This window comes from Rhinolophus ferrumequinum, chromosome 6 (genome assembly GCF_004115265.2).
Source record: "Rhinolophus ferrumequinum isolate MPI-CBG mRhiFer1 chromosome 6, mRhiFer1_v1.p, whole genome shotgun sequence".
NCBI lineage: Eukaryota > Metazoa > Chordata > Mammalia > Chiroptera > Rhinolophidae > Rhinolophus > Rhinolophus ferrumequinum.
Genome location: NC_046289.1, coordinates 57937840 through 57964397, shown reverse-complemented (window position 1 = coordinate 57964397; position 26558 = coordinate 57937840). Strand labels below are relative to the sequence as shown.

The 26558-nt window shown below is 37.1% G+C and overlaps 1 protein-coding gene across 3 annotated transcripts in view; it reads left to right on the top strand.

Annotated features, from left to right (window-relative positions):
* Positions 1 to 26558, top strand: part of GALK2 (galactokinase 2) — a 120682-nt gene that overhangs the window by 13948 nt on the left and 80176 nt on the right. For all 3 annotated transcript variants that reach the window (XM_033108062.1, XM_033108063.1, XM_033108061.1), the window contains exons 2-5: positions 4446 to 4534; positions 8187 to 8310; positions 18426 to 18516; positions 21389 to 21535. In XM_033108062.1, coding sequence (XP_032963953.1) covers positions 4446 to 4534; positions 8187 to 8310; positions 18426 to 18516; positions 21389 to 21535 — 451 coding nt within the window. The remainder of the gene's footprint in view (positions 1 to 4445; positions 4535 to 8186; positions 8311 to 18425; positions 18517 to 21388; positions 21536 to 26558) is intronic.

Genomic DNA, 26558 nt, shown 5'->3' with positions numbered 1-26558 from the left:
ATTGCATGCTTATCAAATCTTCAAAACAAACCTTTGCAGTGACTTCTATTGTCATCCTCAATTTGTAGCTGAGGAAAGTGAGGGATAGAACAACTCATATAAATTAACCATTGTAAAGGAGGAAAGACTTTTCCTCTCCACTCTTAGGTTTAGTAGCTGGGGCCTGTGAATTGAACTGACAAAAGTTAGATTAACAGGAGAAAAGGTTTATTTCACAGGCATATGGGGGCTTCACAGAAAAGAAGTGAAAACTCAAAGAAGTGGTTAGGTCTGGGAGCTTAAATACCATTTTAACAAAGGATGATAAATTGTGAGAAGTGACTAGACAAGGGGAGGGGTTTGGGTTTCTAGGATGGTAAGTTGTGGAAAGGTGACCATATGGGGGAAACTAATAGAAGATAGGGTTATTTTAGTAAGGTTTGTTTATGCACACTAAAGTCAGTGAGGTCTTCAGTGGTAAGAGTCATCTCTTGGAAAGGGAGAGGGGAGACAACTTCACAAAAGGAAGTTTATGTCCTGCTTTTAGATGGAAAGAGGGAGAATAGAGAGCTCCTCCTGTGTCTGCTGTTTCTTAATTGCTTTCAGCTCAAAATAATCCTCATGCCAAATGGCATATTTTGGAGTGGCCTATTCTGATCCTCTTCACCATAAAAATACATATTCACAACCAATTATTCTTAAATTAGTATTAAAAATTCATATTTTCTGTAATGCCATGGCTGGGTATCCTGATATTGATGAGGAAACAGAAGCCCAGACAGGATAGGAGACTTGTCTCAGGTCATAAGGGCAAACTAAGGTAAGGATACATGTCTTGTCTCCTGAAATTTTAATTTCTTCTCTGCAGTTAGCCATTTGGTCACCCTAGGGTCCTCCGAGAATCAGTCCTTATAGTAAAAACCATTTCATTCACTAGAATCATAATTTTGTTTCTCAAGTTCTGTTACTAAAACTGCTGTTCAAAAACAAACAAAAAATCAAAAGCATTCAGAGCATCAGATTTAGCAATTTGTGTGGTGATATTTTGGCCAATTCTGCCTTTAACAATATGATCTCTGTAGGTGTTCTTATTTTCATATTGAAAATTCTCATTGTACTCTTTTTGGGAGCATACTTTAAGTGGCTACATTTTAAGAGATGGAGTGTGGCTGGTGACGAGCCCAGAGTGGTAAAAGTACAGCAACTCCCCCAATTATGGCCATATTGCTTCATTATTAGAGGATTAGGTATGAAGTTTAGAAAAACACTGTACACATGAGTTCTTTCTATTCTTAGTGAAAAGCATTTTCCTTGTTTCCCTTGATAGCCTCTGTGTATTTAAATTTCAAAGGCAGGAGTGTTGTGTGGTAAACCTCTTGGTAAAGGAGCAGTTACAGTAAGGCATGAACAGTCTGCCTTCCTGAGGGAGTCTGGGGAAATAATGCAAAATTTTATATAACTCAAAATCATTTTATTAAAACACATTTTAGGAGACTTATTCTAACACTGCTGTTAGTACTTCATCTTGTTTGTGTTTGCAGTGTTTATAAAAGCAAATTAATAATAATTCACATTCAGCAGAACTTGAATTTTGTCTGTATATAATTATCACAGGTAGAAATACCATTAGCCCCTGTTGAGGCTAGTGGAGTTATGTTAAGCCAGAAAACTTCTCGCTCTTTCCCACATCTAATTGGTTACTGGTTCCTATGGATCTGACTTAATATCAATTTAGTTTTCACTCTTGTCTATCTCCACCTTGTTGTACCTCAGCATTTCTCTGCAGGTTTATTGCTATAGCTTCTTATTCAATTTCTTTGTTTCTCCGTTGCCTTCCTATGACCCATCTTTCAGACACTTCCCCGTGAGCTTTTTCAAGTGCGAATTTGACGATATCACTCTGTTTTTAAACATCTGTTCACATCCATTGCCTGTGTGTTAAATGCCAGGTTCTTCAACTTTGAGGGCCTTTACCGTCTGGGCTTGACTCTTACCAGCCTCCTCTCCTGCTTTTCTCGGTTGATGTATTTAAAACCCTAATTGTAATTCTCTGAATGCAGCACGCTGGGGCTTTTCATTCCATTTGCCTAGAATGTGTCACCCCACCCCACTTGTCTGACATTTATCCTTTACAATTCATTTAAGTGTTGCCTGTTTGGGAAGACTTCCCTAACTTATTCTTCCCCTTCTGGATTTATCTTACCATCTATGTTCTCCCACAGTAGGGGCTAAATAGCTTTTCTCTGTTCTCCCAAAGGACTGGATTTGTCTAGCTTATCACTCTATTGTCACTTTGTATTGTACTTTCTAACTTACCTATCTTTCTCTTCTGCCAGAATTTGTATTCCTCCTAGAGGCCAAGGACTATTATTAACCTTCTTTCTAAGTAGAGTCCTTAGTAGAGCATCACTAATTTTTAAAAACTTTATTTTGAAATAATTTCAGACATATAGAAGTCAATTATAGTAAAAAAAAATTACTGTATACTCTTCTCCCAGAGTCCCCAAATGTTATAGGTTGGTGCAAAAGTAATTGTGGTTTTTGCAATTATTTTTAACCTTTTAAACCACAATTACCTTTGCACCAACCTAATAACATTTTTTCTTATTTGTTGTTCTCTCTCTCCCTCTCCTCTTTCCCTCCCCCCTCTCCTTTCCTTTCTTCCCTCTCCCATTTTCTCTGTTATATATGTTTTCCTATACAATTTGAGATTAAGTTGAAGGCATGATGCCTCTTTAAATACTGAACTGTTTCCCAGAAACAAGGACATTTTCTAACATAATCAGTATATAATGATGAAAATCAGGAAATTTACATTGATACATTATTTAATTGACAGACCTCAAGTACCACCAATTATGTCACTAATGTTTTACAGCAAATATACATTTTTTTGGTCAAGTTTTTTTTTTTTGTCAGGATTCAATCTAGGACACATGTTGCATTTAGTTGTTTTTTCTTAAGCTTGTGTGTGTGTGTATGTGTGTGTGTGTGTGTGTGTGTGTGTAGGGGAGAGAGAGAGAGAGAGAGAGAGACAGTTCCTAGCCTTGTACTTCATGACCAGTTATTTTATAGAATATCCCTCAATTTGAGTTGCAGGAAGAAATTGTGAAAAACTTTGAAATGGACCAAGAGATTACTGTGTATCTCTAAGGAGAACCAGGAGTCGCCTGGCATGCCTGTCTTCCAGGTCATCTGATTTCTGTGTGACTCTGAGCCTTTCATTATATTCAAGCTCTTTTATAGCTCACTATGTCATAGAAAACTAATAGCAATGCAAATGCTTCTTGTCCATGGAAATTACAAATTGTGTCTGGTGGAATACAGTAGATTGTTGCTCCTTACCAGTTTTGCCAGTTTTGGTGTCTATTTGTAAATTCATTTCAACATTCCTTATTTGACTGTATGTGAGTGGTACTTTGGATTCTCCTTCCAACTGGTTATATTACTGGTTTTATCATTAATTAATGAGATAAATAAAATCTTTCACACATGTTTATTTTATATCTATATGGCACTCATTATTATGTTTTAGAGAATTACTCCTTTAACGGAGTTTATCTAATGTTTCTTCATGATTGAGTTTACTTGATATTTCTTCATGATTAGACTCGCTTTATTATGGGTAGGAAAACTACAAGAAAGTAATTTTGTTTTCTCAGTACATCATATCTGGAGGCACATGATGTCTGTTGGTTAACTTGGATCACTTGGTTAAGGAGACACCTGCCTGGTTTTTCCACTGAAAAAGTTACTCTTATCTCTTTTGTAATAAGTGAGTATCTTTTGGTGAAATACTTAAAGAATATGTTCATATTCTGTTTCATATCAAACTTTCATTTACTGGTTTTAGTATCCAGTGATGATCTTTGCCTGAATCAGTTATTACTATGATGGTCACCAAATGGTCATTTTTCTTTTTAAATTTTTTATATTTATTATTTCGCATTCTAGTGCAAGGAAGCGTTTTTCCTTTTCTTCCATTTATGTATGTCAGTATGGACTCATCGATTTTTATTTTATTCTATGGGTTATAATATGTTACATTTATTACTATTTTCATGCTCAAATTGTTCCAGATTTGGGCAATGGGAACCTCCTCATATGGATGTCTGTGTCCTTCTGACATGTTACTATCATTGTTTTAGCACTTCCTTTTTTCTGGCACAGCAAGATTTTCCAGGTTTATGTCAACAAATGAACGTCCAAACCTATAGAAAAACTTTATAAGAGTTTAACTTTTTAAATCTTCTGTGTGTTTAGCTATAAACCCTCTTGTGTCACTTAGGGGGTTATAGTACTATTTGTTCCTGGGATTTTTAAGGAAATATGTCAGTAAAAGATTTTGCTTTTTTATTTTTTAGGGATGACTAATGGTGGTCAGTATGTGAAATATGTTTGAGCATGTGTTTCTTACGGATTTTACATTATATGGATATTCTGACATATTCTACTTTTGTTTTCAGATTGCTGAAGCTAAAGGAGGTGTTTAAGTCTAAGTTTGGATCCATTCCCAAGTTTTATGTTCGAGCACCAGGAAGAGTCAACATAATAGGTATTTCAAAAGTTCCTTCTCTTAAGTTTTTCCTCCTTTGGTAAGATCCAAATTTTTGTTAATATATTATTTTCTTAATTTTCCAAGGAGTACTGAAAAAATAGCATGTATCCGTTGTAGCAAGATAAACTTCTGCATAAGGAGCACTAGTCTTTCATCTTTCCCAATCCATGCTATTAATGTTAATTTTGTCTATTTATTTAAAAAATTTGTAAATTTGTTGGAACCCAGTTATTAATATTGTTTCATGAGAGATGAACATATTTTTCTGTGTTTCAGTTTAAATTTTTAGATTGTGGTGATGAATTTTGATGGTTTTACTTACTCACTGGATAAAAAGAATACCAGGAAACCCTATAATTTCTTACTTTTTTTTTCTTTTTTCTTTTTTTTGCCGGGGGGTCGGGGAGCGGAATATTGGGGAACAGTGTGTTTTTCCAGAATGTAAAGTTGTTGTTTTCAATCTAGTTGTGGAGGGTGCAGCTCACTGGCCCATTAATTCCTTGCTTTTAATAGGGTGGTGACTTGAAGAATTAGTAGGTTTTATCAAGAGAAAATGGGATGGGAACTTAGAAAAATCTAGGAGTAAAGGATGATTAAAAAGAAAATCTTTTATAATGGAAAACGTAAACTTACAAAAAAGTGGGTGGAATAATATAATGAACTCTCATGTACCCAACATTCAGCTTTAATTATTATCAACGCAGGTGATCTTATTTTATTTTGAAGCAAATAATACAGGATTTAAAAAATATGGGATGTTTGAGTATGATTAAATGAGGGGGTAGGGGGAATGGAGTAAATCCAGTGGGGAGAGAGAGAGATTGAAGACATTTGAGAAGGGAGGAACTGATGGAGCAGAATTCCCGAGAAGGCAAGAGGGCTGGTATCTAGAGCATAGGAAGAGGGCCACTTTACACTTTTAACAGAAAGCAAGTGAAGAAAAGGGTACAGATTGATGTAGGTAAATGTATAATTTTTGTATAGAAGGTTGAGGGAGTTCTTGTGGAGGAGAGTTGAAAGGGCTGGAAGTTTAAGGAGAAGGCAGACAATTTGAAATAGCCTTGTGAAGGATGGGAGAGGGAGAAGACTGGAACAACTAAATGTTTGCTGGGTTGTATAGAGATCTGGGTAGAGCTGGATACCACAGAATTGTAGCAATACCAGTCTGCAAAGTTTTCCTCCCTCCCCCTTGCCTCCCCAGCTAGTCTAAGTTGCTTGTGTTTGATCTAGGTTTGGGGGTTTTGTTTTGGATGGAAGTTACAGAAGAATGACAGTGGTGTCAGGAAGTTGATATTAGGAGGAGAGCAGGTAAAGTAATGAATCCTGGAATCTTTACCGGGTAGAAGAAGAAAAAAAGGTCGTAGGGAGCTTATAGGGTAGAGAGGGCAAAGAACTGACTCTGGAAAGCAGGAGAGTGGGATAAACTGAGTAACAGAAATGGCATGATGGGAAGTTTGATAATTGAAACTAAAATTTCATAGGTAGAAAAGTTCCAGGTGATAAAAAAGATCTGTGGTCATTACTGGGTTTGTCAACACCACGGAAATAAATAGATGTCTGAAGCAGAGAGGAGGTCAGGTTTTCTTGAGGTCAAGGGATTAGGAAGCTTGGGCCTTGGACGGTGTTGTTTACCTGGATGTTGTCCAGATTATTGCAGGATTGGGATAGAGAGGGGTTGGAATGAGGTGCTAAGGTCTTCAGTGAGGAAGAGAGTATCTTTGAAAGTAGTAAAGGGCCAGCCTGGTGGCTCAGGTGGTTGGAGCTCGGTGCTCCTAACTCGGAAGGCTGCTGGTTCGATTCCCACATGGGCCAGTGGACTCTCAACCACAAGGCTGCCGGTTCAACTCCCGCAAGGGATGGTGGGCTGTGCCCCTGCAACTAGCAACAGCAACTGGACCTGGAGCTGAGCTGTGCCCGCCGCAACTAATACTGAAAGGACAACAACTTGAAGCTGAACGGCACCCTCCACAACTAAGATTGAAAGGACAACAACTTGACTTGGCAAAAAGGCCTGGAAGTACACACTGTTCCCCAATAAAGTCCTGTTTCCCTTCCCTAATAAAATCTTTAAAAAAAAAAAAAAAAAGAAAGTAGTAAGGAGGAGAGAATGTGGCATGAGCCTGTGAAGAACGGGACAGAGAAAAGGCCCGGAAACAGCAGAGTGGGAGGAGAACATCACAACGCCTTGCTATTAGGAGAGGACTGCAAAGAAGCAATACCCTGTGGAGAGAGCCAAGTTTCCCTTGGTCTTAGGGGTTAGAGTTCCAAACTAAGGATTTGCCTGATAAGTAATTCTTATTCTAGTAAATTTATTGACTGTGTTCTGATTAAAAAGACGGGGCATTATGTTCCAATGTAGTTAATTTAGTTAGTGCTTGGGATGCAATGAATTTCAGTGTTTATTAAAAGCATTGTTTTCTGTTAAAATATGCAGAATGTAATCATCTTGTTATCCGTTCTTGTCAGCAGTTCCCGCTCCCTCCCTGCCCCTCACCTGTTTTGACAAAGGGAGACATGTCAACAGAATCTGGTGCCTCCCTGGAGCTCCCCTTATTTAAATATCTGTTTTCTACTTGTGAACCACTGTTTTGTATTACTGTCTTCTTAAAGGATGTTGGGGAGAAAGAAAACTTGGAAAACCATTTCTCCATCTGTCATTGTCAATCCAGAAAAACCCCTTTATGATTATTACTTTTTATTTTATTATTTTAAAGGACACATCAATATAGAAACAAAAGACTTGCTGCCTATACTAATACGTAGAATATTTATTTAAAAATATAATTATGCAGTTGAATTGCCTTCCATTCATCTTGTATTGCTTAGTGGATCAATGTGTGCCATAGGGACAATCAGATATAAAAATCTGTTACGAGGAAATATAAATGAGCTTGCTTAGCCCATCTTTCTTGAATTGTGATTTTGTATTTACACCTTATGAATAACAGCCTTGAGTTTAAATAGTAATTTGGAGAAGACATTATAATAGAAAAAAAATTCCTCCGGGTGTTTCATAGAAGAAAGAATTAGAATGAAAAGAATAGTTTGCTTCCTATAATTGTGTGTTGTATCTAAAGTAGTGCAGATTACATATTCTTTTCCTAGCTGCTTTTTCTTTATCCTAGCTATGTGTAGCACATTCAACACAACTATCAGTGCCAGTCTAATTTGGTTAGGGCACAAAGATAAATAAAGCAAAGTCCTCCCCTTTAGGAGCTCATTCTCAAGTAAGCAAGAGTGGGACTCATATAATGTTAATATCAGGGAGAGTGTGCTAAAGGCTTCAATTGTTCAGATTTTAAAAGTTAATACAAAAAACAAGCTTTTTTTGATGCTCCACAAAACTATTAATAGTCACATAACATAAATATTTCAAGAAGATCATTATGAATTAGAAAACGGAAAAAAAACTTGTGAAGGTTTAAAGAAGTCTAAACATTAACAGAAACTAATAACTAGTATACTTGTGCTAGAAGAAGTTCCTGGCTCAGATGTCTGCGAGTAAAAGAAAACTGAATCACTTTCTGCCCATGTAGTTTTATTTTCTGTTAAAATCTGGCTTGTGGTCCCGTTTTTCCTGTGTGCCTACTTGAGTTTCTCTTGTTTCGTATACTATCAGTGATAAAAAATGCTTTCTCTTTTTTTGTAGGAGAGCATATAGATTACTGTGGATATCCTGTTCTTCCTATGGCTGTAGAACAAGATATGTTAATAGCTGTGGAACCTGTGAAAACACACACTCTCCAACTGGCCAATACAAATCCCTTGTACCCGTGAGTATTTATGTATTTAGGATTGTGTGTGTGTGTGTGTGTGTGTGTGTATTTGTACCCAAATGAACTCTTTAAGAGGCATCAAATTTATAATAGATCATTAATAAATCATTTAATAAATTACTAAAAATTTGTATCTGACTTCCAAAATAATCTAAGAATACTCTTTAATATTTGTTTATTTTACTCATTTGCTGCTCATTCATTTGAGAAACATTTACTGAAGACTTACCATGTGTCTGACATTGTTTTAGATACTGAGCTGTGCAAAGATAAAAATAACTCTTGTCCTTGCCCAGAAGGTATTTATCATCTATTGTGGTAACTATCTCCAACAAAGTCAGGGCTGGTGCCTTTCTTATGTTACTAGGGCTCCCTCTAATTCTCTTGTCATAGTATTTTACTATGCTGTATTCTCATTCCCTGCTGACTTTGCTGTATCTCCCATTCGATTAGAAGCTCAGTGACTTCAGGTACTGCTACCTCTCTCTCTTTAATGCTGTAGCCTCAGTGTCAAACATAGTGTCAAACGTACCGTGTTTCCCTGAAAATAAGACGTAGCCGGACCATCAGCTCTAATGCGTCTTTTGGATCAAAAATTAATATAAGACCAGATCTTATTTTAATATAAGACCTGGTCTTATATAATGTGATATAAGACCAGGTATCATATAATATAATATGATATGATATGATATGATATGATATGATATGATATGATATAAATAATAAGACCGGGTCTTATATAATATAAGACTGGGCCTTATATAATATAAGGTCTGATCTTATATTAATTTTTGCTCCAAAAGATGCATTAGAGCTGCTGGTCTGGCTAGGTCTTATTTTTGGGTCAACACGGTAATAGATGTAGGTTTCTAGTATATTTGCTTTATTATGTTAAAGACATAATTTTTTTTTTAATTTTTAGTTTGCTAAGGATTAAAAAAATCATTAATGGGTATTGAATTTTATTAAATGTCTTTTCAGTATTGAAGATTAGTTTTAAAAACATATTATGAATTACAGTGAAGGATTTTCTAACATTGAAGTGCCTTTTCATTCCTGAGATAAGCCGTACTTGCTTATAATATATTATGATGATTTTGATTTGCTAATTACAAAAAAGGACTTTGTCATATAAATGGTACATTATATTTTTGGCTGCAGTAATGTCTGTTCATTCCACAACTATTTCATGTGTGCCTTTGATGAAGCACTATATCAGGTTGTGCAAGATACACACAGAAATTCCTTACTTTTACATGGAAGTTACTGCATAAGATTCTTTTTATTTTTTATTTATTTTGCATAATTGAGAATATATCTTATGTACATTTTGGGCCCTTTAAAGAAAACCTTACATTATCTCGAATGCAATTTTGTATCATTGTAAACATTTAAAACTGGGTGCATAATAATTTATCATATTGATTTACTCCAATTCACTTAACCATTCCCACCATGATGAATATGTGGTTTCAGTTTCATTTTATTTTTCCACAAAAGCAGAACTGAGACAGACTTGGATGAAGGTAGAGTGTGTGGGACATGATCCTGGAGCAGTAGTGAAAGCATGGAGCAAGGGGAGGAGAGGTGAATTATCAAGGCAGGCAGCTTCTGCTGTAGATAATTTCACCAGGACCCCTAGGAAGTATGCAACATGCCTCTCAGAATTCTTCATGTTTTGTGTAGCATTCATTGCATGGAGATACATAATTTGTTTTTCTATTCACCATTGATGATCATTTAGATCATTTCCAGTTTTTGGCTATTATGGATAATGCTGCTAAGAACATTTGTGTACAAATTTATGTGTGGACATGTGTTTCATTTTTCTTGGGTAAGTACCTAGGAGTCGGCTATCTAGTTTACCTTTTAAAGAACTTACCTATTTTCCAAAGTGGTTGTACCATTTACATTCCCACTGTCATTGTCTGAGAGTTGCAGCTCATCCAAATCTTTGCTAACATGTCTTGTTAAATTTTAGCCACTCTCATAAATGTGTAGAAGTAGTGCACTGTGGTTTTTCCTTTTAATTTCTCTAACTGATGTTGAACGTCTTTTCATAACATTTATTTGTCATCTACATATCTTCTTTGTTGAAAGGTCTGTCTAAATCTTTTGCCTATTTTAAAGTAGGTTTTTCATCTTCTATTATTGACCCGTAAGAGTTTCTTATATATTTTGGATACAAGTCCCTTGTTAGGTGTATGTTTTGCAAAATATTTCATCCAGCCTGTGGCTTGAATTTTCATTTTCTTTACCGTGTCTTTTGAAGAAGAATAGTTTTTAATGTTGATGAAGTCCTATTTATTTATGTTTTATCTTTCGCAGTTTATAATTTTTGACTGCATTTAAGAAACCTTTGCCAAACCCAAGGTTACTAAATTTTTTCCCCAATGTTTTTTCCAGAAGTTTTATATTTTTAGTTCTTACATTTAGGTCTATGATCCATTTTGAGTTAATTTTTGTATGTGGCATGAGATAAGACCTGAGGTATATGTCTTTGCATATATCTGTCCAATTGTTTCCCACAATTTGTTGGAAAGATTATTTTTTCCCCCACTGAATTATCTTGACACCTTTGTTGAAATGCAATTGTCAGTCTATGCATGTATCTATTTCTGGATTCTATTCTGTTCCATTGATGTATTTGTCAATCTTTATATCAATAACACACTATCTGGAAGCTGCAGCTTTATAAGAAGTCCTGAATTCAGGTAGTATAAGTTCTCTAATATTGTTTATCTTTTTAAAATTTGTTTTGGCTATTGTAGATCTTCTACATTAATTTTAGAATCAGCTATTCAATTTCTATGAAAAAATGCTGGAATTTTTATTGGGGTTGCACTGAATGTATAGATCAGTTTGGGAAGAATTGACTTCTTAACAGTATTTATTCTTCCAATTTATGAACATGGTATCTGTCTCCATTTATTTAGGTCTTCTTCAATTTCTCTCAGAAATATTTTGTTGTCTTCAGGGTACATGTCTTGTACATTTTTTTGGTCAAATTTTTCTCTAAGTATTTATTTAAATAATTTTTAATTTTTTCATTGCAGTTGACCTACAATATTATATTAGTATCAGGTGTACAACATAGTGATTAGATATTTATATAACTTATGAAGTGATCATCCCAATAAATCTGGTACCCATCTGACACCATACATAGTTACTACAATGTTATTGACTATATTCCCTATTCTATGCTTTACATTCCCCTGATCATTTTGTAACTACCTATGTGTACTTTTTAATCCCTTCCTTCTTTTCACCCATCCCTCCAACTCCCACTCGTATTTGGCAACCATCAAAATGTTCTCTGTATCTATGAATTTGTTTCTGTTTTGGTTTGTTTGTTTATTTTGTTTTTTTTAAAATTCCACATATAAGTGAAATAATATGGTATTTATCTTTCTCTGTCTGACTTATTTCACTTAGCATAATACCTTCTAGGTCCATGTTGTTGTAGTTGGCAAGATTTCATTCTTTTTTTGTAGCTGAGTAATGCTTCATTGTGTGTCTGTGTATGTGTGTGTGTGTATGTGTGTGTGTGTGTATACACATATATACGTACATACATACATATAACCTCTTCTTAATCTATGGATGGACACTTAGGTTGCTTCCATATCTTGGCTATTGTAAATAATGCTGCAATAAACATATGGATGCATATGTTTTTGAATTAGTGTTTTGGGTTTCTTCAGATAAATACCCAGAAATGGAAATACTGGGTTCTTCTCTATCTCTTGTTACACCCTTTGTTTTAAAGTCTAGTTTGTCTGGTATAAGTATTGCTGTCCTAGATTTTTTTTTAATTTCCATTTTCATGAAATACCTTTTCCCATTTTTTTATTTTCAGTCTTTGTGTGTCTTTTGAGCTGAAGTAAGTCTCCTGTAGGCAGCATATGTAAGGGTCTTGTTTTCTTATCTATTCAGACACCCTATCTTTTGATTGGAACATTTGATCCATTTATATTTAAAGTAATTATTGATAGATATGTAATTATTACCATTTTATTATTCATATTTTTTATCTTTTCTTCTCCTCTTCCTCCTCCTCCACCTCCTCTTTCTCCTGCTAACATTGGTTTGGTGGTGATGAACTCCTTGAGCTTTTTCTTGTCTGGAAGCTCTTTATCTGTCCTTTGATTCTAAATGATGTTTTTGCTGGGTAGAGTAGTCTTGGTTGTAGGTCATGGATTTTCATCACTTTGAATATTTCTTACCAGTTCCTTCTGGCCTGCAAAGTTTCTGTTGAGAAATCAACTGACAGTCTTGTGGGAGCTCCTTTGTAGGTAACTAACTGCTTTTCTCTTATTGCTTTTAAGCTTTCTTTGTCTTTAACCTTTGGCATTTACATTATGATGTGTCTTCTTGTGGGCCTCTTTGAGTTCATCTTGTTTGGGACTATCTGCACTTCCTGGGCTTGTATGTCTATTTCTTTCACCAGGTTAGGGAACTTTTCCATCATTGTTTCTTCAAATAGGTTTTCAGCTGCTTGCTCTCTCTCTTCTTCTAATATCCTATATGATAGTATGCTTGATGTTGTACCAGAGGCCCCTTATACTATTATTTTTGAAAAATTCAAAAACGAATTTTTCTTTTTGCTGTTCTGATTGTGTGTTTTCTGATACCTTATCTTCCAAATCATGATTCTATCCTCTGTTTCATCTAATCTACTGTTGATTCTCTCTAATGTATTCTTCATTTCCATTATTGTATTCTTCATTTCTGACTGGGTTTTTATTTATGTTTTCTATATCCATTTTTATGTTTTCTTTCTCTTTGTTGAAGTTCTCACTGAGATCACTGAGCATTCTTATAAGCAGTGTTTTGAACTCTGCATCTGATACATTGCTTGTCTCCATTTTGTTTAGTTCTTTTTCTGGAGCTTTGTTTTATTCTTTCTTCTGGGACGTGTTTTATCTCCTCATTTTGTCTGCCTCCCTGTGTTTGTTTCTATGTATTAGGTAGAGCTGCTGTGTCTCCTAGTCTTGGTAGAGTGGCCTTATGTAGTAGGTATCCTGTGGGGCCCAGTGGCACCATCTCCTTGGTCTCCTGAGCTGGGTGTTCCAGGTGTGTCCCTTGTGTGGGTTGTGTGTGCACTCCTGCTGTAGTTGAGCCTTGGTTGTTATTGGTACGTCAATGGGAGGGATTGACCCTGAGGCTGATTTGTTGTGAAGACTGACCATGAATACAATGGAGGAGCTGTTGTGCAGCTCCTGACTGACTCTATGGAGCAGGATTCACTTTATTCGAGCTCTGGTGCCTACAAATTCTGCCCTTTGGGTGTGTTGTTTGTATAGGTGGTTGGGTGGTGTTTTGGTGTGGTCTGAAGGTATCCACTGGGTGTATTGATTCATTGTCCTGCTCTGGTGCAGGACAATGTCAACCACTGTCTGTGCCCTGCCTGAAGCCACTTGGTATGAGCTACAAAGTGACCTGCAGATGGTTGCCACTTGTGCTGGGCTTGGCAGTGCCTGGGAGAAGCTGAGGTGCGAACTGAGGCTGGCTGCCATTAGTGCCAGGTTTGGGGCTGCTTAGCAAGAGGTACAGGGCATGCTGAGTCCAGGTGCTGTTTGTTTGGGGTTTGTGAACCTTTGAGAGATTTTTAGGAAAGTCTGCAGCATGAGCCAAGACAGGCTTTTTATATGGAAGAGCCACTGGAAATGGCTTTGGTGGGCCCACAAGTTGGGTTGAGAGGGGGTCTCAGGGAATCACTGGGGTGGGGCAAACAGTGCTAGCCAGGTTGATGGAGACTCATATATGGCACGCACCTGTGCATGCAGACTGGGTGTGGGGAGGGCTCAACAAAGGAACAATGGCTTGTGTCAGCACTTCTGTCTGGCAGAAAGCTGCCCCTGCAGCCCTTACCCTAAAGCCAGACAATTTGGTTTCTCTCTATTTGTCCCTGGTGCCTTTTAAACAGTTTCCCCAGCAATGGAGCTCAGAGCCAGTGAGTCTGTCAGTGAGTAAATCTGTGTGCGGTCCTTTTAAGAGGAGCATCTGGGATTCCAGCCACCCTGTGTCTCACTCAACTAAAATCTCTGCAGTTTTCACAGCCAGAAGTTGTGGGGACTTCTCTTCTGGCACTGGAACCCTGGGCTGGGACCCCTCGCTCCTTGGGAGGGACCTCTGCAGCTGAGATACCCCTCCTGATTTTTAACTGCCACATGTAGGTGTGGGACTAACCTATTCCCTGTCTCCACTCCTCCAACCAGTCTCGAGGTGGCTTCTTCTGTATATCCTTAGTTGTAGGATTTCTGTTAAGCTAGACTTTAGGCAATTCTCAATGATGATTGTTCTGTAGTTTAGTTGTAAATTTGATGTGGTTGTGGGAGAAGGCTAGCACAGCGTTTACCTACTCTGCTAGTTTTACCAGAAACTTCCAAGTATTTATTTTTTGGTAATATTGTTCTTGCAAATGGTCTAGCCCAGTGCTTGACACAGGGTGGGTACTAGTCAATTGTTTGTTGGAAGAATAGGTGAATGAATGAATAAAATGTGTAAGTGGAAAGTATCAATGTAGTGAGTCATGTCTGCTCATTTTGAGGACTTTTTGGTTAGCATTCTACAATATGGGTATGAGAGTAGAGAAAGCAGATGTGTGATGTAATGCAGTAGTAAGGGTTGGTGGGAAAACGAGTGCCTGTTTTTGAACCTTAGGAAAAGGCTAGACAGAGAGGCAAGACAGGGATGAAAGATGATACTCCAAGCAAATGTTAAAAGTAATGTGGGTGTACCCATACTTGTAGCGGACAAAATAGACTTCAAGCCAAAACGGTGAGACAAAGTTGGACATTATATAATCATAAAGGGGAAAACCTATCAAGATGTACCATTTTTAATTTATACCTACTCAACTTTGGAGAACCAAAATATATGAAACAGTTATTAACAGACCTAAAGGGAGAAATTGATAGCACCACAATAGTAGTAGTAGACTTTAACACCCCACTTACACCATTGGATAGATCATCTAGATATAAAGTCAAGGAAATATCGGCCTTAAATGACACATTATACCTATGTACTTGATAGACATGTACAGCACATTCCATCCAAAAGCAACAGAATACACCTTCTTCTCAAGTGCACAAGGAACATTCTCAAGGATAGACCATATGTTGGGATACAAAACAAGTCTCAATAATTTTAAGAAGATTGAAATCATACCAAGCGTCTTTTCTAGAAACCAAACTCAAAGTCACAGAAGATTGTGATCTAAATGATAGAGAATTCAAAATAGCTGTCATGAAGAAATTCAGTGAGATAACAAGAAAACTCAAAAAGGGAATTCAAGGAGCTCATGAATAAAATTGTGATTTTTTTTGTGTGTGTGATACTGTGTTACTATTCATGGTGCTTGATGGGTTGTTCTTCTGTTGGTACATTTGAAGTTGGTACTTTTCTTATTTAGGTACAGCTTTGTTTAATTTTTTAACAGTTCAGCAGGTTGGTACTTAGAGGCCTTTTTCCCCCAGTAGGTGGTGCAATAGCACAAGTTATTGGTTTCTCTTACCTGAGTTGACTGTATTTGAGAACCAGCTTTTTCCACCTTCCACGGCCTCTGCCCTCTTCATCGCTGCTTGTGCCTCTGGGGTAACTGGTGCCTTGCTGCTGCTGGTGTTGCTGCAGTTGCTGGTTTTTCTGTGGTCATGGTTGTAGCTGCCCAGGTCACAGGGATGGCATGCGCCCCCACTGCATTCAGGGTTGTCTGGGTCTGGGCAGCGTCGCGTGGTGGGGGGGATGGCGTGGCTTGAGGGGTAGCTGGAGTCAAGAACCCTGTTGCCACTGCTGCCTGGTTTCCTGTGGTTGTTTATGTTGCTTTTGCCAGGAAGCCAGAGTTGCGTGTTACTTAGTTCGTCAGTGATGCGGCACCACTGCAGCCAGGGAAAGGAGCCGGAATTGCGGGTGCTGATGCCACTACTGCCCTTCTTTTCCTATCCTGGGGTCACAGTTGGTGAGCCGCGTTGTGGTCTGGTCTCCATTGCTGCTGCTGTGCTGCTAGGGCTGCAGGCTCAACTGCCCGCCTCGAAGGAACCAGGTTAAGGAGCACCATCCCTGCCGTTACCCCAGTTCTGCCTCCCCCATGCATTCCAATCCACCACCTTCAGATGCACAGATGTGTGGATCTCCCAGGCACCCTAGTGTGTGGAGTAGAGGAATCTTTGTTCAGTTATTGATGTCCCACTAGTCGTAGATTGAAGGGGAGAGACAAAGGGAACATCTCACTTCTCATGATGCTGACATTACTCTCGCAACATGTTTTAACTTCTGTGGGTGACAATAAAGTACTTGTGAGCTGGCATCAAACTGTGTGTGTCCACGTAGTCACTAAGCCTTTCTGAGCCTCCAGGATGGCCTCCTCTGTCCAACCTAATATGCTGACTATAGGAATGATATCTTCTTGACCTGTATCCCACCCAATATTACACACCATCACATAACAGTGGTGTGTGATTGTGACTTGTGTTCATGTTGTCTTAGCTAGATAACAAATGCTTAAAAGATAAGCCCTTTGCCTTTTACTTTTATATTCTTCTGATTGCCTTGCATACTTAAGTGGTCATTCAATATTTTTCTTAGGAGATGATGTATCCATGTTATTGAGCGAAGATAATGCATGCAGGTCACCTACTACAGTGGCATGCAGTAGGTATCTAGTAAATTACATGAAGAACGCTCAGTAAATATGCGTAACGTTGCTTATTTTCTCACTTTTTAATCGATCCTTTCATCACCTGTCATTTCACATATTTTGTGCTTTGGCTGATTTAGAAGTCAATCTATTTTTTTTTTTTTTTGAAATAATTTTTGACTTACGAGGAAGTCACAAAAACAGTACAAAGAATTCTCATATATTGACTGATGTGTCCTCAGTGCATTATATCAAGGGGGTACATGATGTCCCTTAACTGGTGATATTAATTTTGATCATTTTGTTAAGGTGGTATCTGCCAGATTTCTTTACAAGAAAGTTGAATTTTTTTCTCTTCGCAATAAGTATCTGGTAGGGAAATATACTGAGTATATGTAAATATCATGTTTCTCATCAAATTTTACTCAGTAATAGCATCTATTGATGATTCTTTCCTGAAACAATTCTCATGGAGTTTGCCAAATAGTAATTTATTTATTTTTTTTATCTCCATCATTTCTTCTACATCTATCTATTGATTGGCATTTTACTCTAAGGAAGAGCTTTCCCTTCTCCTTTGTTTAGCTATTGATTCATTTGTTAATTTATATCGGTATAGATCATGGATTCTTGTTTTATTCAAAGAATTAGGATCCATTAGAATCACTATTTCTTTATTTATCGTTATTATTTTTTAAAAGAGGGTGCAGCTCACAGTGGCCCATGCGGGGATTGAATCAGCAACCTTGGTGCTACCAGCATCATGCTCTAACCAACTGAGCTAACTGACCACCCCTATTTTTTTTATTAAAATTTGTTGGGGTGACAATGGTTAGTAAAATTATATAGGTTTCAAGTGTACAATTCTGTAATATATCATTTATGTATCACATTGTGTGTACACCACCCAAAGTCAGTTCTCCTTCCATCACCATATATTTGACCGCCTGTACGCTCTTCTGTCTTCCCTCCCCCCTTACCCTCTGGTAACTACTAAATTTGTTTTGTTGGTGTTTTTTTTTTTTTCTTAAACTGTACCGATGGTAAAATTGGATGGGTGGTAGAGTGTGGGGAAAGAAGCCTTTGAGTACTTCTGTTCCAGTTAGAGTTATGCCAAACAGCAGGCCGAAAGGGTAAGTATTTATGTGATTTACACCAGCGTAACAAGGACCATCATGAAATTAAAAAGGGTGTAGATTATGCTCAATTATATTGGTTCCTGTCTGTTTCAGGAAACGGAAAGGATCATTCGGTAGTACTTTAATTGTAAGGTCACTACAACTTCTTCCCTTAACTTTTAGCAGCTGGAGATGTTTGTTGTTTTGGGTAGACTGTGAAGTAATGTATATTGAAAGTAAATGAAAAGGAGATTTCAGTATCACTGTCTTGGCACAAGATGGCAGCAGTCACCCATCAATTTTCAGCACAAGGCCTCTAGACTTAATGGTGTCTTTTGTCTTTGCAGGGACTTCAGTACTAGTGATAATAACATTCAGATTGACAAAACCAAGCCTCTGTGGCACAACTATTTCCTATGTGGACTTAAAGGAATTCAGGTAAATTGGTTTATAAGGCATCTACTAGCATTTGAGATTATGATGTCTATTATATCAAGATTTATTTTATTGACTTTATCATTTTTGTCTCCTTTCAATACTAACTGATGTTTGTTTCTGTTCTATTTTTCTAATTTATGTATTTCAGAGGATGGCATAGATTTGACATTTTCTGGGTGGTGTTCACAGGGTGCAGCAGTGGCTATTCATAAGTCACGTGCATCTGACAAATGTTCTGGTTTTTAAATTTTTTTTTCAGGTTTTCTCTTGAAACATACATTCTAGCAATATTATTTACATTTTGTTCTAGGGATATAGAGGTATATCCTGTAATGGGATTTATAATCGAATTGGGTTCTACCCAGCTGTATTGATTTAACCTCTTGAATCTAAGGTTTGTTATCTATAAAGTGATCACACTGTTCTTCCAACAAAGAATTGTTTTAAGGATTACACAATGCTTGATGCATAGTAGGTATTCAATAAATGGCAACTAGTATTGTTATTACTGCTTCCAGATGGGGTCAAAAGAAAGATGTACTGAAATTTATTAGAATAAGTGTTTTCCTAGAAACATTGAATAATTACCTTGAACATCTCTAATGTCATGTAGAAGAACAGGAAAATGAAATATTTCCACTCTCTTAATTAAAAAAGTATGCAGGACAAAAATAAAATTGATTTGCTAAATCAGTTTGATGTGTTTATTAAAATCCATGTTTTAGAGAGCTTATGTTCCTTATTGCCTGGTGGTCCTATCTGTAAATTTTGTCATGAGTAGCCTACGACTCAGTGGCATATCTATTACAGAAGTACATCACATTTATTCTGATGTGTATGTAGTCTTATACTCTAATTATGGTGATTCTCGTCTTAGAGGTCCTGTATCCCTCCCTCCCTCCCTCCCTCCCTCTTTTCTTCTTTCCCTCCCTCCTTTCCTTCCTTCCTCCCTTTTCTTTCTTTATTCCTCCAGACACATGGTAATAACTTATAGGAAAAGTTATTGGCAGGTCTTAAATCTTCAAATCATTTGGCTTGTCATATGCATTAGTGGGAATTATGGTATTTGGAAGCATTTACCTGGCAAGTGCAATTTGATCTTACTTATAGCAATATGCCTTTTGTATATGGGTAAAGTCAGCTAAATAACACATGCTGGTTTGTGGTGCTTTTGAGAACTTCAGGTCTTAAAACTTTTCTTTTTGGTTTCACAACTTAGGTGCAAACGCGGGTTTATACAACAAATTTTTGGCAGAAAAGAAATTTAAATGTTAGTCTGTTCAGAAACTTTCAAATTCAAATACTAGAAAGTTCCAGAGGATAATCTGTTTATGTTAAATTGAACATGTTATCCTTTTGGGATAGAGCTGTTACAGAATTTGGCAAAACCCATTTGCATTTTTGAGTCTGTTGTACATTTTAATTTAAACATTGCATGATAAGTTTGTAAGTATGATTCACATTCAAGACACCCTGTGAATCAGTTTATGGTTGAATATAGAGCATTCTCCAAGGATTTTTCTTTTTTCTTTTTCTTTAAGCAAGCTGTCTTGATGTTCTGTATGAAAGGGCATTGGCAGCAGCAGTGTTTCAGTTTATAATTTGTTTGTATTTCTGGAAAGGAAATTTTTAGATGACTTGAAATCAAGAAGAGAAGTATATCCAACTGAATCTCTTCTTTTGTGGTGCATGAGTTTTGCCAGCTTAGGAAAAAAGGGCAGAAAAATTAAGGAAAAAAGCAGTTTTTTATTTGCAAAGTTTTGTTGTTACTTTGGTTATTCTAACTAGTGTATTGAAATTTCTTCCTAGAATAATATGTATGATGAAATACATAATTATGTAATATAATAGTATTTTGTACTTTGGTCTTGAGCTGTTTGAGTAATTTGCAAACACATTGCTTGTTTTCTTGAGGAGGAGGTGGCCTTGAATTTATTTTTAATCTTAAACTACAAAGGTTATATGATATAATGTCATCCTAAATGTCATCCTAGATATTCATCTAAGTATCCTAGAGCTTTCCATGTTTAGATCAGAGTCTGATTATTTCTTTGGGTTTTCCTATTTGGAGAAATAGTTTTCCTGCTTTGTTTAGAGTCTGCATTCTTATATGTGGCTGAATTCTAATTTGGCTGTCTTGAAGGCTGCCATATGGCTAGTTTGTATCCATAAACTCTAGTAAAAATCTGGATTTCCTCATATAGCTGACTTACATTAAATCACAGTGACAGTATGCTGGCCCAGGTTTCTGATTGTAGTGGAGAAGTTCTCAACCAGAAATCAGAGGCCGGGGTCCTACTCCCAGCTCCCTACATATGATCTTGGGAAAGTCTCTTAATCTTTTGGTGCCTCAGTTTTTTCATAAGTAAAACAGAACTGAAACAGTCTGGAACACTTTCTTCAGAGGACCTTGTGAAGAAAGACACTCCATAGAAATAAGCCACTGCTTGGTGTTAGGCTTTTACAATTAAGAGTGTTGGGATGTGCCACATAGTGATTTAACCTGCCTCCCTAAGAAATGTGTCCTTGTCTTGCTACTTGAGAAGTTGAATTATAATTGTTTAATAATAATTTTTCCATATCTGTTCAAATAGATTAATATTCAAGAAAAAGATCATTCAAGGCAATTTTAGGAAATGAATCAGTAACATTTTGTTGAATAAAGTAAGAAGTAATCTTCATATTACCATACCCTGTGGCCTGGAGCCCTTACATGAAATGTCAGGACTCAATTGAATTGCACAAGTAGTTTCTATAAATAGTATAATAAGTCCATTGATAGACTTTTGCTCCCTGGGCAATGGAAGAATATTTTGCTACTTCTTGAATCCAACACCGAAGTTACTAGTGTTGTTTTTCCTTCTATTCTTAGGAACACTTTGGTCTTAATAAACTGACTGGAATGAATTGCTTGGTGGATGGAACCATCCCACCAAGTTCTGGCTTGTCCAGCTCCAGTGCTCTGGTCTGTTGTGCTGGCTTGGTGACGCTCACAGTCTTGGGAATGCACCTATCCAAGGTAACCAACATGAATGTGTTAGTCTCACAGAACCCTCTCTTTCTAAAGGCATTCGCATCCGAATCTCAAAATTAGAATGTCTTCCTTTGACTGAAAAACTTTATCTTACGTGAAAGGACTCCGCATGCATGCATTGTGACTTAACAAGTCCTGCTTGTGATAAATCACCATAAGGTAGCTGATACCTTTCAAACAGTGAGTAGATCTGCGAATAACTATATTAAAATGCTCTTATATTAAGTGTCTGAATGCATGGATATCTTTTTAGATCACCTCATTGACAAGTTAAGTTTAGAACAAGGCCTCATAGTTGGACCTGCTTATTTTCACCTGAAACCTTAAATTAAATATTTGACAAGCAGTGGGTAAAAAGGGTAAAGACCAGTCAATAAAGGAACCGAACAGCATATCGGTTTATGACAGCAGGTTAGTCGTGGAAATAAACTTTTTGTTTAAAATTGCATTACAAAGAGGAAACGCTTATTTAAAGGAAACATAAATCCTGCAGGAGCTCAGAAAGCTTTAACTTTACAAGTTTACATAAATCTCTGACTTTGCAGTTCAGAGCAGGTGTGCTCAGCTTTAATTAATGCTTTGGAATTCTGGTTCAAATAAAATGTTATCGTAGGTTTTTTTTTGTTTTTTTTAATCACATGTACATAACCCTACCAAGTTTATAAATGGTTTGGGAACACAGACTGGGCATCAAGCAGATCAAGAGAAAATGCTTAGTCTTTCTTAAGCCTGTTTAAACTTTCAGTTTGAAAATTTTATATGTAAGAGGAAAGAGAGAAATGAAAGAGAATGCAAAGCCTCAGAATTTTCTTTAGCTGTCATGTGTAACTTTACATTAATTAACCCTTTGTAAGCAATAGCTTATTTGTAGGGAACAAGAACTTACTTGTTATTATTTGTTTGTTTAAGAAAAGAGAAAGCAAGGGAAAGGAAGTCCATATGTAAAATTTGTTCATCATTTAACCATTATTTATTTAGTGGCTACTTTGTGCCAGGTCATGCTCAAGGCATTGGAGATATAAGAGGTATAGTTTTAACCTTCACAGTGCTTATGAAATAAAAGGGGAATAGAGACAAGCAAATAGGCAACTACAATAGTGTGTGTAAGTGGATAAGTAGCATGCTATGGGAGCAGATCTAGCCTAGATTTAGAGAGCATAGGACAGTTAAGCTAAGGCATAGGGATTCATAGGTGTTAGTTAAGAAATACTGATAGCATGATAACACTGATAATATCAGATAGGTGTGTATCAGGTGGAGGGAACATCATGTGGAAATATCTGGAGTAAGAGTGATCATAGCTTGTTGGAGGAACTAAAATGAGTTTAATTTGGCTGGAATGCATAATAATTTGGATGACAGAGTAGGAGACTAGATGCTTGTAAACCATGTTGAGTAATTTGGTCTTTATCCCAGTGTAAAACCATTGCAAGCTTTTAGGAAGAGGGTAACATGGTCTTATTTTAGAAAGATCACTCTGGCTGTATCATAAAATCTAGATTTGAGGGAAACAGTATTAGCAGTAGGGAGATGATTTGGTTTAGGGAAGTGGCCATGAGAATAGAGAATTGAATGATAGTTTTAAGGTACATCTCAGACAGAATCAATAGGACTTGATTATTGATTGGGTGTGGGGGTGAGGGACAGCAAAGAATCAAGGATTATATCCAGGTCTCTGGCTTGGTGTGAATCTTTGAAATAAGTAATATGGGTGAAAAAATAGGTTTGAGGGAAAGCAGAAATGTTGAGTATGAGGAATCTATGGGCATACTGATGGAGTTATCTAGTATTTATTTACAAACAATATCTCTGAAGGTCAGAAGGGGAATCTGTACTTGAGATGGTCCATTTGATAGTCATTAGTATATAATTAGTTTTTGAAGCCATACGAGTGGAGGAGAATGTCCAGTGGAGGAGTGGAGGTAGAAAGAGAAGGAAGAGTAGGACAGAGCTTTGACAGGCATGAACATTTGAGGGATGGGCAGAGGAAGAAATGTTCATTGGAGAGACTGAGGAGCAATCAGATAGCTGAAAGGAAAACCAGAAAGGTGAGTCAACAGCAAAGACAAGGAAGAGAGTATTTCATGAAAGGAGTGGCAGTGGTGTCAAAAGCTGCTGAGAGGACTAAGGACTAAGAAGTAGCATTGGATTTAGCATGAAGGAAGTTGAATAAAACTTTGGAAAAAGCTTTTTAAAATAGGAATGGGCTGGGCGACCGGATGGCTCAGTTGGTTAGAGCGCGAGCTCTCAACAAGGTTGCTGGTTCAATTCCCTTATGGGATGGTGGGCTGCGCCACCAATCTTTACTAAAGATTGAAAACAGCAACTGGACTTAGAGCTGAGCTGTGCCCTCCACAACTAGATTGAAGGACAACGACTTGGAGCTGATGGGCCCTGGAGAAAAACACCATTCCCTTATATTCTTCAATCAAAAAAACAACAACAAAAACAAACAAACTTAAAAACAAACTTAAAAAAAAGTAGGAATGGTTGAAATGTCTATGAAACGTTAAAAAGTGGAAAAGGTCAGTGGATATACAAAGTCTGGCTATGCCTGATAATCTGGTTTCTGTAGTGGGGTTGAGGTCAAGGAATTTATTTTTTTTAATGAGAGGATTGGTGAAACTTACGTTTTTTTGCCTTTTTCTGGCCCTTTCATGGTGTGAATATCCAAGGGAAAAGAAGATAAAGAAACACTTTAAAGAACCTTTGGAATTAATTCTGAATGCCTCTGGATTTTCAAAATTAAAAATAGCAAATGTATTGGCATAAGAACAGACACATAGGTAAAAGGAACAGAATAGAAAGCCCAGAAATAAACCCACATGTATAGAATCAATTAATTTATGACAGAGAAATCAAGATGATACAATGGGAAAAGGACAGTCTCTTCAATAAGTGATGCTGGGAAAACTGGACAGCCACATGCCAAAGAATGAAGCTGGACTACAGTCTTACCCCACATCCATTATGCTAAGTGAAATAAATCGGACAAATACTGTATGATCTTACTTATATGTGTAATCTAAAACAAAAAGCAAAAAACCAAGCTCAAAGATACAGAGAACAGATTGGTGGTTGCCAGAGGTAGAGCAGGGATGGGTGGGTGAAGGTGGTCAAAAGATATAAACTTCCAGTTATGAAATAAATAAGTCATGGGGATGTAATGTACAGCATAGTGCCTATAGTTAATAACACTGTAGTGCATATTTGAAAGTTGCTAAGAGAGTGAATCTTAAAAGTTCTCATAAGAAAAAAAATTCTGTAACTTTGTGTTGTGGTGGATGTTAAATAGATTTATTATTGTGATCATTTCACAATATGTACAAATATGCAATCATTATGTTACACACCTGAAACTAATATAATGTATGTCAATTATAGCTCAATTTAAAAATTGAATAAAAAATATCAAATTAGAACTATCTGACTCCATTGACTAAAAGGAACAATATGTGTGTCTTAGCTTTCCCTGCTAGCCTAAATTGTACTACAATGCTTTATTTTCTAGGGCTGAGCATAATTATTTGGAGAGGTTCTTTGCTTTAGTAAGATACAATCTTGACTGACAGGAAATTCCTAATTTGCTTGGTCTTTAGTTAAGTGCCAACTGTGTACTTAAGACTTGTAAAAATCGTAGAATATAAGAACTCAAGGAGAGAACTTTAGAGATGAGCTAGTTCAAAAAAAATTTTTTTTTTTTTTTTTTTTTTTTTACTGATGTATCAATCCATATCCTCTTAGGGAACAAAGAGCACACAAGATATAAATAAAGAGACAATTTATAGGTCTGTGGGCAGGGTCAAGGGACCCAACTAGGAAGGATTGGTTCCCTTGTGAAGCCAGAGCCATTATACTTCAGGCGCTGTAGCTGTTATGTTGCCAGAAATGCATTGAGGCAGAGAAAGAGTAAAGTGGGTAGGAATGACACTGAGTGGGGAGCTGCCCATAGAAGTCAGTCTCCTGGGGTACAGAGACGTATGAGAATGAGGGGCAGGAAGGCCAACAGGGAATAAGCAGCCTATCTGATAAGAAGAATAAGTCTCACAAGACATTGTTGACTAATGCCCTTACAATTGATAATTACTCCCTTTCTAATTTATGTACATTCACTGTGCCTTATACAATTACAGGCAACAGTTACTGCAAATGGCATACGAGTATAAGTAGGACTACTTATATTCCATGTGGAACTTGTTAATTCATTAATAAACAAAATGTTGCATGTCTGAAACCAGTAAAACATGATGGCTAAGTCACCCAGAGGGTCTGGAAGACAGAAATTATGAATCAGAATGGAACTGACAGAGAGAGTATGGTCAGAGATGAAGGACCTATGAAATAGAAAAGGCTAGAGGTTTCAAGAAGTCAGAATAAAGACTTGTCTACTCTTTCTTTTTTCTTTCCTCATTCATTCTTTTTTCCTCAAGTAATTGTCCCCAAACAACAGGGAAAACAAGAAAAAAAGGCACAAGCTCCATGTTTGATGAATCAAAGAGACATAAATAACTCCAAACCACAAGCTACAAAGATAGAAAGTGGATGGAAGCGTGGTGCATGACTTAGCAGAGTGGAGAAAGGTCAGAGCCAAGTGCCTGTGGAGGGAGGTGCAGATGGAAAGCAAGCTGGCTCCCAGCTCTCTGGAAAGGCTTAGGAATTAGAGGCACCCAGGATCAGAGAAAGCAGGGTGATACGGAGGGTGGGAATTGATTTGAAAGTCTTTAGGAAGAGCAGTTAGGTTCCCAGAGCCCCCTCTTACCAGGCTAAGTAAGAAGATCATTCCCCCCACCCCACCTTTGCAGAAGTCTTTGGAGATACAACGAGAGATTGTCTGAACTTTGGAACTCTGACATTTGAGAAAGGCAAGAGGAGAACACAACTGAAAACTGGGAGTTAAAGGATGTTTTGCATCTCAACAGTGAGACTCCCAACTCCTTTCCTCTGGTCAGCTTTAGCGCACTGGCAGCTTTACCACTTCACGCCCCCCACTTTTCCCTCCAAACCCAGG